This window comes from Accipiter gentilis, chromosome 4 (genome assembly GCF_929443795.1).
Source record: "Accipiter gentilis chromosome 4, bAccGen1.1, whole genome shotgun sequence".
NCBI lineage: Eukaryota > Metazoa > Chordata > Aves > Accipitriformes > Accipitridae > Astur > Astur gentilis.
This window is the reverse complement of record NC_064883.1, coordinates 46,631,630-46,645,012: the sequence shown is the minus strand read 5'-3', so window position 1 is coordinate 46,645,012 and position 13,383 is coordinate 46,631,630. Positions and strand designations below refer to the sequence as shown.

The 13,383-nt window shown below is 45.6% G+C and overlaps 1 protein-coding gene across 3 annotated transcripts in view; it reads left to right on the top strand.

Moving 5' to 3' along the window:
• Positions 1-13,383, top strand: part of CCDC12 (coiled-coil domain containing 12) — a 41,661-nt gene that overhangs the window by 2,300 nt on the left and 25,978 nt on the right. Inside the window, exons 2-3 of one of the 3 annotated variants that reach the window (XM_049798559.1) lie at positions 10,256-10,509; positions 10,870-11,109. The exons of 1 other annotated variant lie outside the window; for it this stretch is intronic. In XM_049798559.1, coding sequence (XP_049654516.1) covers positions 11,003-11,109 — 107 coding nt within the window. In that variant the 5' untranslated portion in view covers positions 10,256-10,509; positions 10,870-11,002. Of the gene's footprint in view, positions 1-10,255; positions 10,602-10,869; positions 11,110-13,383 lie in introns of all 3 variants that reach the window. One more of the 3 variants, XM_049798558.1, reaches the window with a different exon arrangement.

The window sequence follows — 13,383 nt, the reverse complement described above, 5'->3', positions numbered from 1 at the left end:
CCTGCTGAGTCTGTCCAAGCCTTTCTAAATCTGGTTTTACTCTTTGCTTTTGCAACATCCTGAGACAGAGTTCTACTGTTTAATGACAAAACTACCTCTTTTAAACCCATTAAATGGAAGTTGCCTTGGGTGCTCTCTCACACAGCCCTTGTGAGAAACACAAAATAATCGTTCTGTTTTCATGTTTATGGTTTTATAGTGCTCGATATCTCTTCCAGATTCAAGCTGTGGTCCGTGAAGCCTATCTTTGTATACAAATCTTTCTGAATCATCTCAGTGACTTTCCCTGGTACTTCCCTGAGTGCTGGGATGCCCTTTTGCCAAGAGGGGATCCAAGACTACGTGCCTAGCTCAGAGTGCGGGGCACTCGTGGGCTTACAGTGCTGGCACACAATTTCCTCTTGCATTTTTTTCTTCTATATTCTCACGCACCATACAAGCCTGTCTTCAACTGTCAAAGCTTATCTACTTTTTCCAGTCCTATCAGTCTCAACTGAGACCTTTCCGCAGCAGCAGAGCTCATCGGAAGCCCATTCCCTGTGCATGTGTAGCCAGAATTATTCTGCCTGCCATGTGTGTTGCTTTACATCAGGCTCTGAATTTCACCTGTTGTCTCATTGCTCAGTTAGGTGTGATTTTACAACCCTTCTGCCAGCCCTTGTTGGATTTCCTTGTGAGTGATCTCACCTGCAAATGCTGTCATCTAACTAGTCAGGTCTTTCCCAAGTCCTCTGTGGTGCTTGCAACAGCCCAAACCCTGGCAGAGGGTATGTGGGGATAGAGAAGAAGAGGGGCCCTGCTGATCCTCACCTGCTGCTGTGAAAAGCCACTACTGGGGTTTGCAGGAGAGAAGGTGCTGCACTTTCTGTTGCATTTCTGTATGCTTAGGGAAAGGCTACTTAAGATCCAACAAGGAACCTCCTTCAGTTCGGTGCTTCTCTGCAAATTACACCATGTGCTCAATCTTCATGGGAAGGTGATGCTCATCTTTTCCCAATCAGGGAGGAAACGAGTGAGGTAATACCCGGGTGTAACAAACTCAACAGATCATGTTGTGTTTTCTGCTGTGCTTACCCGACCTGTTGCATCACCTTTTACTGATCACCAGCAAATGGGGGTTTTACTCAATAAAAAGTGTGTGTGTGCGTTTGAGTTCTGGGCATAATTTACATTTGAGAAATGTCAGTCACCACTTGCTTATACAAATATGTTTAAAATAGTATGCAGGCTGATGTTGGATTCCTAATCTCAATGTATGGCCTTGGCATCAGCAGAATTTGCAATGTAGAGAATCAGGTATGGTATCAAAGAGGCCATTTCCCTCCTTAAGTTAAATAAAATTGTCTTTCAGCAGCAAGCAATCAAATTGACTTGTTGGCATATTGAATATTGCTTCCTGTTCTGGGGAAAAAAATAGTTTTGAATTGTGTAACCGTAATCTTGGTTTGCAAGCTTTCCTCTCCCCCCCCACCCCCCCAAAATATCAAAATATCTTGCAGCAATTGCTTACGAAGCTTACAAGCCCTGAGGGCTGTGGCACAGCCTGCTCTGTAGTGGCTGGAGAGCTAAAGGGCTGCTTGCCTTTGAATTGCCAGTGTGTAGCTGAAATGTCCAAACCTCATCTTTTAGTCTGACCTGTCTAAGGCTGTGCTTGGTTCTTCTGAGCAACAAGGGCATCAGATTATTATTTGAGACTCTTTTTACGTCCTTGGGACAGGTCTGATGCGTGCAGGTTCAACCAGGATGGGTAGCAGAGCCTTTTTTTGCTTTGTATGAGCGTTACTGTTTGTGAGTCCTGCAAATGGAAAGATCATCTCTCCCTCTTTTATACTCCCTCCCCCCCCCCCCCCCCCCCCCCAAAAAAAAAAATTTCAAACCAAGGAAAGTGATTCCCCCAAAACACCCACAGTATCCTGTTATCTAGAAGCCATTGGAGAGCCAAGTGAAGAGGTGGTGGGAACAGCCTTGAAGGTAAGCTTTCTGCTGTGCTGGAGGAGAGGAAACGCACAGGGTAGTACTGTAGTCTTTAACAGGGCTGTGCACGTTTTCTGCCAGCTTATGACATTTAGAAAAATTCTTTCTAAAGCTGGTCGCTTATATAACTGGCACTTAGCTCATGTTTTCACTGCCACGTTCAATTAACAGGAAAACCCCACCAAGTTTTTGCAGGGAGCCTTGTGAAAGGTCACGCAGTGACGTAGGTCTTTTCAAGTTTAAAGTTACGTTTTTCTTTTTTTTTAAGTAGCAAACTAGGTTCCAGCTTCTGCGGTCCTGCAGCAGGGTAAAGCAGGGACAGCCTTTTCCTAAATACACTGTACCATGTATTGCAGACCTCTCCTAAAGGAAGGCGTTTGTGGGGTTAAGAGCTGAAGAACAGGATTCTTCCTATGGCTTTTATTTTTCAAATGACTGAGTACGAGCAGTAAAAGCTGCATGAGCGTTGAATGGATCTATAACACTCTCTTTGCCCAAGGCTTGTTGTGCTGATGCTAATGATGATGCTGAGGCTTTATCCTTACAGTATCGCCCCGATTATCTGCTATGTCTTTTTTTTTCCTTCCCTAATGGCTGAAAATCAGATTAAAATGTTCTGTTTGCATTTCTCAGGAAGACTTTTTTTTAGCTGAAGAAAAACTTTTGCCCAGTTTAAGCTTTAGCTTAGCATGATTGTATTTAGTGTCTTTAGTTTAACTGTTCCTGACTGTCACCTAACTATATGTTTTGAAGTGAAATGGGAGAGCAAGGTCTCCTGAATCTGCTTAAAGCTACCTGGCTGGAGGTGACTCCATGTTTGCACACACTGAGGTCCTGCAAATGCTTGCTGGAGCAGTTTGACCAGCAGCGAGATATGCAAAACTATGGGTGTTTTCAGGATGGAAACCTTATGGGCTGAGTTTCAATAGCACTTTGCAATTTTCTGGATTAAAAAATGAGTGCAGCGGCATGGCGCTTCCCATGAAAAGCTGAAAGCACTTGCACCACCTCGACTAAAAAAATGTTGTGCTATAGATTGGACTGAAGCTTTTTGGGGAGCTTTGCTTAATGGAGGGTTCAGTCCAGAATGCTGTTTGGAGCAGAAAGCAAGTCCTTGTCCTAGATAAGAAGTCATGAGATAGCTCTCTTGATCACCGCTGGCCGGTCTAAGGGAAGCTGTTGTCCCTGCCTATCTGAAAACTCAAATTCTGTTGCAAGTCCTCTCCTTCCTACACAAGAAGCTGTATTTCCACAACCACAGCTTTCTGCTGAGCAAGTTGATAATTAACTGTAGTTACTTGTATTTATGAAATACTTGTCTGTAGGTTGCCCTTGAAACCGGTTCTATGATGCATTCACATTTGCCTGGTCTGGAGTTAGACGAAGTCTTTGCTTGGGTGCAGCATGCACTGAAGTTTACCTTCAAACCCCGTTAAAATCACCATGTAGTGTCAATTCTTCCAGCAGCCATGTCCTGTGATGTGTCTGTAAGCACCTTGTAAATTGGAGCTTGCATCTTAAAAATATTGAGGTCTCTGCAAAGCTAAGCTGATTTGGGGATCCATCTGTGATAAGGAAAACTGTGCTGGTAAAAAAGGGTGGGAAAGGGGAAGGTCACAGGCCCTTTAGTTGGTTTAGGTATCTCAATATAGTGTGTGTGTCATCCACAAATGACTTGGGGAGGAATTTTTTTTAGTTAAAAATATGTGTACGTATATTTAGTAAAGGATTTGATAGACTTTTCCTCTGGCTAGCACCAGAGAAGCAAAGAAGTAGTGAAATAAAGAAGCACGTACGTTATCTTTCTTGCAAGGAGCCAAGTACTTTTCCCACAGCTACTTATTTTTAGCAATAGATATCCGAGTAGAGGAACTGTCGTCTCGGATGCTGCTTGTAACCTGGGTCTGCTCCTTTGATCCAGCTGTTGAAATAATCTTGTGTGTAGCTGCTATTGAAATGAGAGGAAATACTTCATGGCTGCTAGTGGCGTGACAGGGCTGTGGCATGTTGCTGTTGGGTTCATTTGGACAACAGGAGAGAAGAGGGCGTTCAGAGGAAACTTCCCAAATTCGGTTTTGTGAGACTGCGAGCAGAGAGGTTGAAGGTGTGCTCGGCCAGGCTGTCATACGCTGAATGCAGTTAAAGTGTTGAGAGGAACTTTGGATCCACCTCTGCCCTTTCCCTGCCAGTTTCTAGGGTTTCAGGGTGATTCCCCCCCCCCCCCCCCCCCGTTTCTAAAATACAGCTTGTGGCCCCTGTAAAGACAAAGAGGCAGCAAAGTCCCCCGTGTGCGGGGATGATTTGGATGGCGGTAGGTTGGAGATGGAAGGGCAGGCAGCAGCGCTGGGCTCATTTGATAGAGCAGCTCTGTGCTAGGAGGACAGGTGTAGCAATCCTTTTCTGTTCCGTTTGGCTCGTGGATGGGCTGTTGTGTCCTGTCTGAGGCTCAGCAGTTCAGGAAGGATGGGTCAGCATGCTTGAAGCGACAAGGAGACGTGGCAGACTGGGAAAGGATGACCAGTGGGGAGAGATGTAAAGCAAATTGGACTGACTAAATGGGAGAGAAGCTTGTGGTGCAATATGGGCATGATAAGGACCAGAAGTCCTCAATGCCAGTCCTGTTTGAGCACTGATATCTTTTAATCTCCAGCATGGCCAGCACCTCCCTGTCCCTCACCCACCACACATGCTTCTGAACTCTCAGGGCAGCTCCTGGGATGTTTGGGATGCTGTTCCTTAGGCCAAGGCTAGTACAAGCAGATGCTTCGGGCAGAACCAGCTTGACTTAGACTGTCTCTTGCATACTGCTTTTTGCCATCACCAGCAGGCACCATTGCCACCTTGTCAGACTGCCAGTGGAGTAGCCCCCCAGAAGTTGGCACTTGGAGGCAAAAATCTCTGAAAAGAGCATGCAGGATGTTTTCCTTTTTTTAGTATGAAACCGCTGTGATCTAATAAACTTTGGGAGCCCCACGTGTATCTGGTAACTGGAGGGTTAACTTTCCTAGGAGAAACCAGCAGAAAGTTCATAAGATCTGATTTTCCTGATGCTCATTAATCTTGACTTACTTTTGCATTGCCATGGTAAGGGACAGAGGGTTTTTACATAATTTTTCTCTTTTCATCTGTACCCATAAAAAAAGATTAAGTGCTCCTTTTGAACCCAAACTAGACAGTGCTAAAACCTTGTCTCCTTTAATCTACTGCTCAGTAGTCCCAGCTGTGCTGGCTAGGTTGTCTTTTTGCTGGAGCTTTCAAATGGACTCCATGGAAATGACTGCCACGAAGCCTCTTTTCATCTGTTGCCGACAGCGTGCTCATGGCCGACCGAGTAGGAGCTCCAAAGGGTAATGCAGAGCCAGAGGGATGAGTTGTGGTAGTGACAGGAGATATGGACAGTGTGTAAGCTCTCTGTTGGGGAAATCTTATTTAGCCTTCAAATGGATAAACTTGTCTCTATAACTACTTGTACTTTAGGTTATTTAAATTGTGGGCAGCTTTTTCTTTTTTAACAAAGAAACCCTGTTTTCCCAAGGAGGGAAGGCTGGTGGGATTGTGTCTCTCCTCCCTAGCTGCTGGCCCCTACAAGCTTCAGGAAAAGAGGTTGGATATAGAAGGAGGCTTTCTTTTTTTACCACCCTACTGAATGATTCAGTGTGAGCTCAGCTATTACCATCTATCAGGAAACTGATTAGGGAGATTTGTTGTGAAGTTTAACTGTGGAAAATGTTTTGGTTGGAGCTCCTGCTTTATTAAACCTTGAAGAACATACCCAGGAGTCAAATCCATAGGAAAGCAGGCCTGAACCTACAACAATTCCTGCAGGAATTTCACTTGGCATCTCTTATTGAAGGAAATGCATGATGGTTTTTACTGGGAAGGCAACATCAGTGTGGTCCTGAGCTCTTTGGCTTTGTAAATTGTGGTAAAATTCAAGATGATGTTTGTTGAACAAGAACAATGTAGTTAAAGGTCAGTTTGAAGATTTTCCTCCCATATGTTTGATTCCCTTTCAGATTCTGTTTTTGAAGCTTTTCCTTTATTCAGATTTGGTTGTATTTCCTTTGACAACTCACAGCATCTTTTTTTTTAAACGAGGGCACATTTGTTTTCCTGATGCCCTTAGTTCCATGAATACAGCAAATGCAAATCATCCCACTCCTCAGATCGTGTAGTGTAAAGCAGGAACATTTCAAGGGTAATGTATTTTCATCTGGAAGAAAGTAATTTGAAATACAAATGCCGACAGGGAAAAGTAGTGTATATGTGAACTTTCAGACACACTCCTTAAGCTGCAGATGTGGTGCAGAAATGGGGATCCAAAGCTGATCTAAGCAGCAAATGCATTCCTGAGTGGATTTAGGAGAGCTGCAAAGGACATCGTTAATAAACAAAAATCAAGTGACCTTTAGTAGCTTGAACTTGGGAGGCAGTGAAGGGCAGCAAAGCGCTTGAAGGTGTAGTCCAGGCTGGTGGTGAAGACTATGTGAATTGTCTAAGGCTGAAGATTGTTTTCCAAAAATTAGGGACAAGCTGAAATAAGAAAATCTACTCTGTAAATATCCAGATTTCACCCGTTTCTCGCAGCTAACACAGACTGTTTGAGCTTGTGCAGCTTGTCCTGTGTCTCTTGGAACATAGATGGCTTTGTGCCTGAAATGTGGCAGCTTCAGGTTATTCCCATTGCTTCATGCGAAACAAGGCACAGAGGTAAACAACAGGAATGCTTGTGTGGGTCTGTGGAGAAACTGGTCTTTGGCCCTGGGTTATATCCTCACCTGTGCTGTAAAAATCCAGGTTGCTTGGGACTGCTGGGGTTTTTGTGCCAGGGTAAGTGTCGGTGGCACTGAAAAGAGGCAAAAAGTGGATTCCTTGTTTCTGCGTGCTCAGGTTCTCTGTCAGATCATCTTTAGGAGAGCTCTCCAAAAATATTTAGTTGTACCTAGGTGTAAAAAAATGAGAGAAAAATAAATAAACCAATGAGATCTCTGCTTTGAAATACCATGAAACTGGCATGGCAAAGTATAAAGCTGCTTAATAAGCATCCTTTGTCTGTAGTGTTTGAATTTCCAAGGGAGTAGAGCAGATGGTTGTGCTGTTGGCTTCTGTGGAAATGCTTGCTGAAGGCATGTATTTCAGTATTATCCATATAATATAACTGTGTGTGTATATCTATATAAATTCCTGCATTCAGATTCCACCTTCTCCTTCCTTGTAGCCTTCCCTCGGTTTCTTCACTTGTAAGGTGGGTGGTGTAGTACTTCTGTAACTTAGAGAGGAATGCTTGTATGGAAAAAAATCCTTGCTGTGGAAGTAGTATTTAGCATCTACAATCACAGACAATCTTACTGTGCAGATTTGCTTTTGACTTTTGCATTTGGCTTTGCCACTATTAAATTCTGGGACAGTGTTTGATTGCTGTAGCTAAATAACAGGATTCAATACTAGGTAATTTCCCAGTAAAAGGCCTAGGTATTCCTCTCCTTTTATAACAGAATATCTGGAGGCTCAGGGGGATGCTGCTCATTTTCCAGAAGTATCCATCAGCAAAATCAAGGTGGAAATCCTCGTGCAGGAGGTGGGGGAGATGCTGGAGCGGCATGGCTCAGCCCCTGCTCGGCTGCTGTGCTGATGTACAGGCTCACCTGAGCTGGGGAGATGTCTTTCTCCGCACCGAGCCCTTGTAATGCAATAATCTTAATGAGCATAATAGCCGCATAGCTGTTTCTCTCCTGCTCTCTTGTCCAAAAAGCCTCGAACGAGGCAAAAAAGCAGGAGCCTTCCCTCCGAGGCTGTACGACCTTCAGTTGTGTTTGTGTGGGGAGGAAGGGTCTCACACCTGCTCCTTCACTTTGCGTCCCCGTGCCGGCACTTTTGTGGCTGTGTTGTGCATCACGTCAGAAAAAATTGCTTTGGCCGCAGCCCAACCTTTTGTTTAGCATTGCTTTTGCTTTGCAGCCAGATCGCTTCCCTGCTCTTCCACGCCTGCCCGTGCTGGCAAGAGAGGTAGGAGGGGGAGGAAGGCCACGGTGCTGCTTGTTTCCTTTGCAGCATAGCTCTGCATCGTGTTTTCCTGCCATCGCTGTGGATGAGGAACCTTTCTGTCTGTTTTCCTGGCTGTCCCGAAGAATCAGTTAATCTGCAAAGGCTGGTTGGGCTCTGACCGAAGCAACTGAACCATCTCTCCGGCAGAAGACCAGTGTGTGGCCCTGCAGCTTGGCTCACTGCCGTCCTCAGATGTGTGTTTTCTGCTTAGTTTTTATTTTGGTGGAGCAAGGCAGCCTTGTGTTCTTGAAAGCAAAGTACCAAGTGGCTGAGAAAACAGTTGCTGTGGAAACAGAGCCTAGTAAAGTTATTACAGCGAGAATAAAATGCACACTTAGGGCTACAAAGGCTTCATTTCTATTCGAGCTTTATTAGGAAAGTAATAAACTATCGCAGCGGTGCTCAGATGGCTGGAGATGGAAGCCTGCAGACAAAATGATTGTGCTTCCACCAGCAACATACAAATAGACGCGCAGTGGGTGGCCAGGAGCCGTTGGTCATTTAACCTTGGGAAATATTCCTTGAGGCGCTTCTCTACAATGCCACCCCAAAAACGTTGTCGTCTTTGAGACAAGAGGGTTTTCCAGAGCTGTGTTGGTGTACCCCAGGGTCTGGGGTGATGGGGTTTGGGCATCCCTGGAGTGATGTGGCTTGGGTGTCCCTGGAGCGATGGGGAAGATGGGGTCAATGGGGCTTGGGTGTTAATTTGCATCAGGAGTTTGCTGGAGATCTCGGCTGTTTCTTGGTGCCTGCGGCGAGGTCCTTGGCTGGGCAGGCTCCCGTGTTGTGTTGCTTGATTGGTATCCGCAGGGAAAACTGTCGATACTAAAACCTGAAAAGCAATATATTCTTGAACACTCATTTTGTTTGTCTTGCGGCCAGTGTGAAATGTGGTTTTGTTTTGTTTTTTTCTTAAACTCTGGAAACCTTTTGTGACTGTGTGGTTAGGAGAGGCTGGGAAATAAAGTCTGGGAGTAGAGGAGTGCCAATATATAATTACTTAAAAGGGTGCTGTACACAACATAAAGGTGGGAAGTAAAAGCTTGCAGGTGAATAGTGTTTTGTGTGTGCATAGCTGATGACAGTCCTGTGAAATAAGGAGCTATGCTTGTTTTTGTAGGAAGGTGGGTCTCTGTTTCTCTTAAGGATGTGCAGAGTTGGTGGTTATAGTCAAGACTCAAATTCGTGTCTGCTTATTCAGAGCTCCTTGCCATAATCACTGGAAACAGTGACAGTCACAGCTGTCTCCTTCATGCACTGTTTGACAGGTTTTATGCAAGGGAGCCAAATAAATACAAGTATTTTGCTATGTCTGTAGTTCCCAAGATGCTGCCATGCAGATGTAAGCCAATGCTACTGGGGAAGAAAGTGGCCTGGCTTTTGCTGCTCTGTCTGCCCTCCCTCTGGTGAGCCGAGGTTAAAACAGAGTCAGGTTAAAACTAACCCAGCAGGAAAAAGGAAACACTTGGTTTCTGTCTGCTTTGATTCCTGGATCTGGTTCACAGGGAGACCTTGCGAACAGGAGGGGTGGGGAGGAGGACGGATAGACCTTTGTTTAAGCGCTGGCTTTCGTGCATTTGTGAAACTGTGGCTGTAGGCTGGAGCTTAACAACCTTTTACACCCGTCCAAGTGGATCCTACTGTGGCTGCATCCTGCCTGTAGCTGCCTGTTCTGGCATGTGTTTGACCCCGCCGTGAACTGGTTCAGGAAGCTAACTGGCTTTTATTTTTATTTTTTTCCCCTCTTGGTTGGTTGGTTTGGTTTAATTTTTGTGGGAGGGTAAGTCCTTGAAGCAGTTTCCCATGGGGTGAGGTGAGCACCAGCGATGGGAAGGTGTGGCTGGTGGGGATGGATGGAGGATGGGGATGCAGGGGGGCTCTGGCATGGCCACCTTGGATGGGACAGGGGACAGGCTGCAGGATGGCAGTGCCAGAGGCCAACCTGAAAGGCTTCTCACTGAGCCAGGGCTGGGGTTGACAGGTTGGGAAGCTAGGCGAGAGATATATTTATTTTTAAGCCTGTGACAGCCAGTGCCTAGGTATAAATAATGGAGTGTGGAGGGATTATTTTGACTAACAACACACAGAGCTGGCACAGAGGCATCTGGGATAATTGATGTAATGAATTTGAAAGGCACTTGAGACAGGTTTTCCAGCAAGTGTTCTCTGCGGTGCAGTGCTCCTGCTCATCCTTGGGAGATGCTGGACTCCCCCAAACTTGCTTTTTTTTTTTCAGTGCACCCACCTGCATTGCTCTGACATGGCTCTGGACCCCCAGCTCTCGAGGGATGGCTGGTCTCGCCATCGGTTGCAGATGGATAAGGAGCAGCACAGAGGCTGACAACCTGCTATGAGTCTGTCAGGGATCTGCAGAGCTGCCGAGACCTGGGGAAGCTGGGGGAGTCCCTCCTGTTCTGAAACCAGCAGCAATTAGTAATAGTGACACAAAAGCTTTTCCATCTCTGACTTTTGCCTCTCCGAAAGACAGCAGTAAGAGAATGACATAATTGATCTCGTCTGCAAAATGCATCAAGTGGTGTGTGGCTGGGATTACTCAGCACAGTTGTAGAGCAGATGGATGGGTAAAACATTTTGTTCCACATGATTTGAGTGTTAATCGGGCTGTGCTTGGTTTTGGGAATCCCTGTGTGCTCATTCCCTCCTGCAGTCTCACACTTTGATGCAGGTGGAAGAGGAGCCTTTCTCCATTCCCATTCTGGTCGGTTGTGGCTGTGCGAGTAATTTGGAGACAAGGCTGGCAAAAGCTGCATTTTTCCTTTTTTTGAGGGAATGTGCAGGGCTCGTTTTTCCCTCTGACCCAAAACAATGTTGTTCTCCTTCCTGCCTTAGAGCTGTTGCAGAGAGGTGGAAAGAAGACACAACTACAAGAAAACTTGCTCGTTGGGGCTGCAGTGTGCATCCTTGTAGATATACCTGAGCTCATCCCACTCCATGCAGTGAGGCACTGCTGCTTCTCTTCCCGATGGGGACATCACCGTGTGAGCATTCAGACCATGATGCTCTTCCCTGGAGGCACCTGCCACAGTTTTTACCTGCCGTGCTGGGGAATTCAGGCAGTTTCCCAATGAGGCAAGTAGTTGAGGTTCTTGCTGACCTCTTGTTGAAGAGCCCTTAATGTTCTGTCCCATTAGCTGTCTGCTTTGTTTTGCCCATTTTCCACATCGGGTACTTCTGCTAAATTTCCATGCTGTTTGCTTGGGGCCATATTCGCTGCTGGCTCCATCATCTGAATTGTTGGTGTGCTGCTACTATACTGCAGGGGTTTTGGCATCTCATGTGATGTCTAAATGAACAATTAAACATTCATAAAGGTTGTCACGCTCTTAAAAAAATAGAGACACACAAATATAGGGGACCACTCACATTTTGTGCTTTTTGAAAAAAAGAATGCAAAGCTTGGCTTTTGAGTACTTTATACCATCATCTGTATGTTTTGGTCTCTTTGCAAAAGTGAGTATTATGCTGTGCTGCTGTAAAACAAGTCTGAAGGAGGTCAGGACTTGGGGTCCCAGCACTGTGCAGAGACCTTGGTTATTGCCCAGTTCAGTGAGCTAAAGAGTGAAAATATTTGTTCCTTATCAAAAAAACATGGGTCCCTGAACTGAGTTTTCAACCCAATCCTGAAATGTTAGCTGAGGCTCAGCAGATGCTTTGCGGTGGCTGTAGGTGGCTCGGCACTGCCCCTCTCCTGCCATCAGAAGGAGAGAAATAGTTTTGTGTGGGAAACTGCATGGCCAGCAGGACTGGGGCAGCGATCATCCCCCTGTACTTGGCACTGGTGAGGCTGCACTGTGAATACTGTGTTCAGTTTTGGGCCCCTCAAAGACATTGAGGTGCTGGAGTGTGTCCAGAGACAGGCAACGAAGCTGTTGAAGGGTCTAGAGCACAAGTCTTATGAGGAGCGGCTGAGGGAACTGGGATTGTTTAGCCTGGAGAAAAGGAGGTTGAGAGGAGACCTTATCCCTCTCTACAACTACCTGAAAGGAGGGTGTAGTGAGGTGGGGGTCCATCTCTTCTCCCAAGTAACAGGATGACAGAAAATGGCCTCAACTTGCGCCCAGGGAAGTTTAGAGTGGAGATGAGGAAAAACTTCTTCACCGAAAGGGCTGTCAAGCACTGGAACAGGCTGCCCAGGGAAGGGATTGAGTCACCATCCCTGGGGGTATATTTAAAAGACGTGTAGATGTGGTGCTTAGGGACATGGTTTAGTGGTGGATCTGGCAGTGTTAGGTTAACGGTTGGACTTGATGATCCTAAAGGTCTTTTCCAACCTAAACGATTCTATGATCTACCACAGCCCAGTGGAGGATTGCGGCATATGGAGAAGGAAGGGTTCGAAGGAGGCTTTGTGTCTGTATTTCTGCGAGGAGCTATTTTGTTTTTCAATTAAGCATTTTGTTCTTGGCCAGTTTGCTGTGTGTCTTGAGAGACCCCGTTGGCTGTGACCTTGTGTGAATCACAGAAAAGAGAAACTGCAGTTATTAATGCTGTGTCTCCCTGCAATGCCCAATTGCTTCGATGCTGGACTGTAAATACCTGGGTTGCACCGTCTATGAAATTGAGTTATTTGCCAAGCCTATGTGTTCATTTAGCCTCACAGCATCCCTCTTGGGTGGCTTTGAACCATCCCAATTTCATAGATGGGGAAGTTAAAATCTTGTTGCTGAAATAACGTGTGTTGTAAAAAGCCTGAATGAATGGTGGTCTGTTGCTGGGCCATCCTCTTGCTACATGAACATAAGGTTGCTGTTGGTGATAGAGGAATTTTCTTTTCAAGTTTAGTTCTCTCATACGGTCCAAGCAAATAATTTATAATACTAACGAAGACGGGATGGTCCTGGTGATCTCCATCAGTATGCAAGTTTCCCCAGCATCCTTCTGCCTGGGAGAACAAGGTTGAATGCAAAAAAGCAAAGGAAAATCCATGGCAGGGTAGCTTGGGAGCGGTGGCTGTGTTGCTGCATTGCTGGTTGGCGTTGCTTTTCAACGGCCTTTTTTGTTTAATTTATGAAGAGGAAAAAGAGACCTCCAGAAAATAGGTTAATCATCAGCTCCAAAAATGCAGAGTTAGGTTTGTCTTGCGCCCAAGTGGCACTGCTTAATTAGTGTGTGCAAAGCTGTGATTTACATTTGTGAAACTCTCAGTAGTTGGTCTAACTTTTTTTTAAAAATAAATATGGGATTGGGAGGATTCATGCGTGGAGCTTCTTGGCTGCAGCAAACCTTTAACCTTTCAACAAGGTCTTGGTGTGTAAACACAAACCTGATTGTAGTCTTTTCTTCCCCCCCCCCCCTTTTTTTTTCTTCCTTGGAGAAATGAAACTGGCCATGTGTAGCACTTGG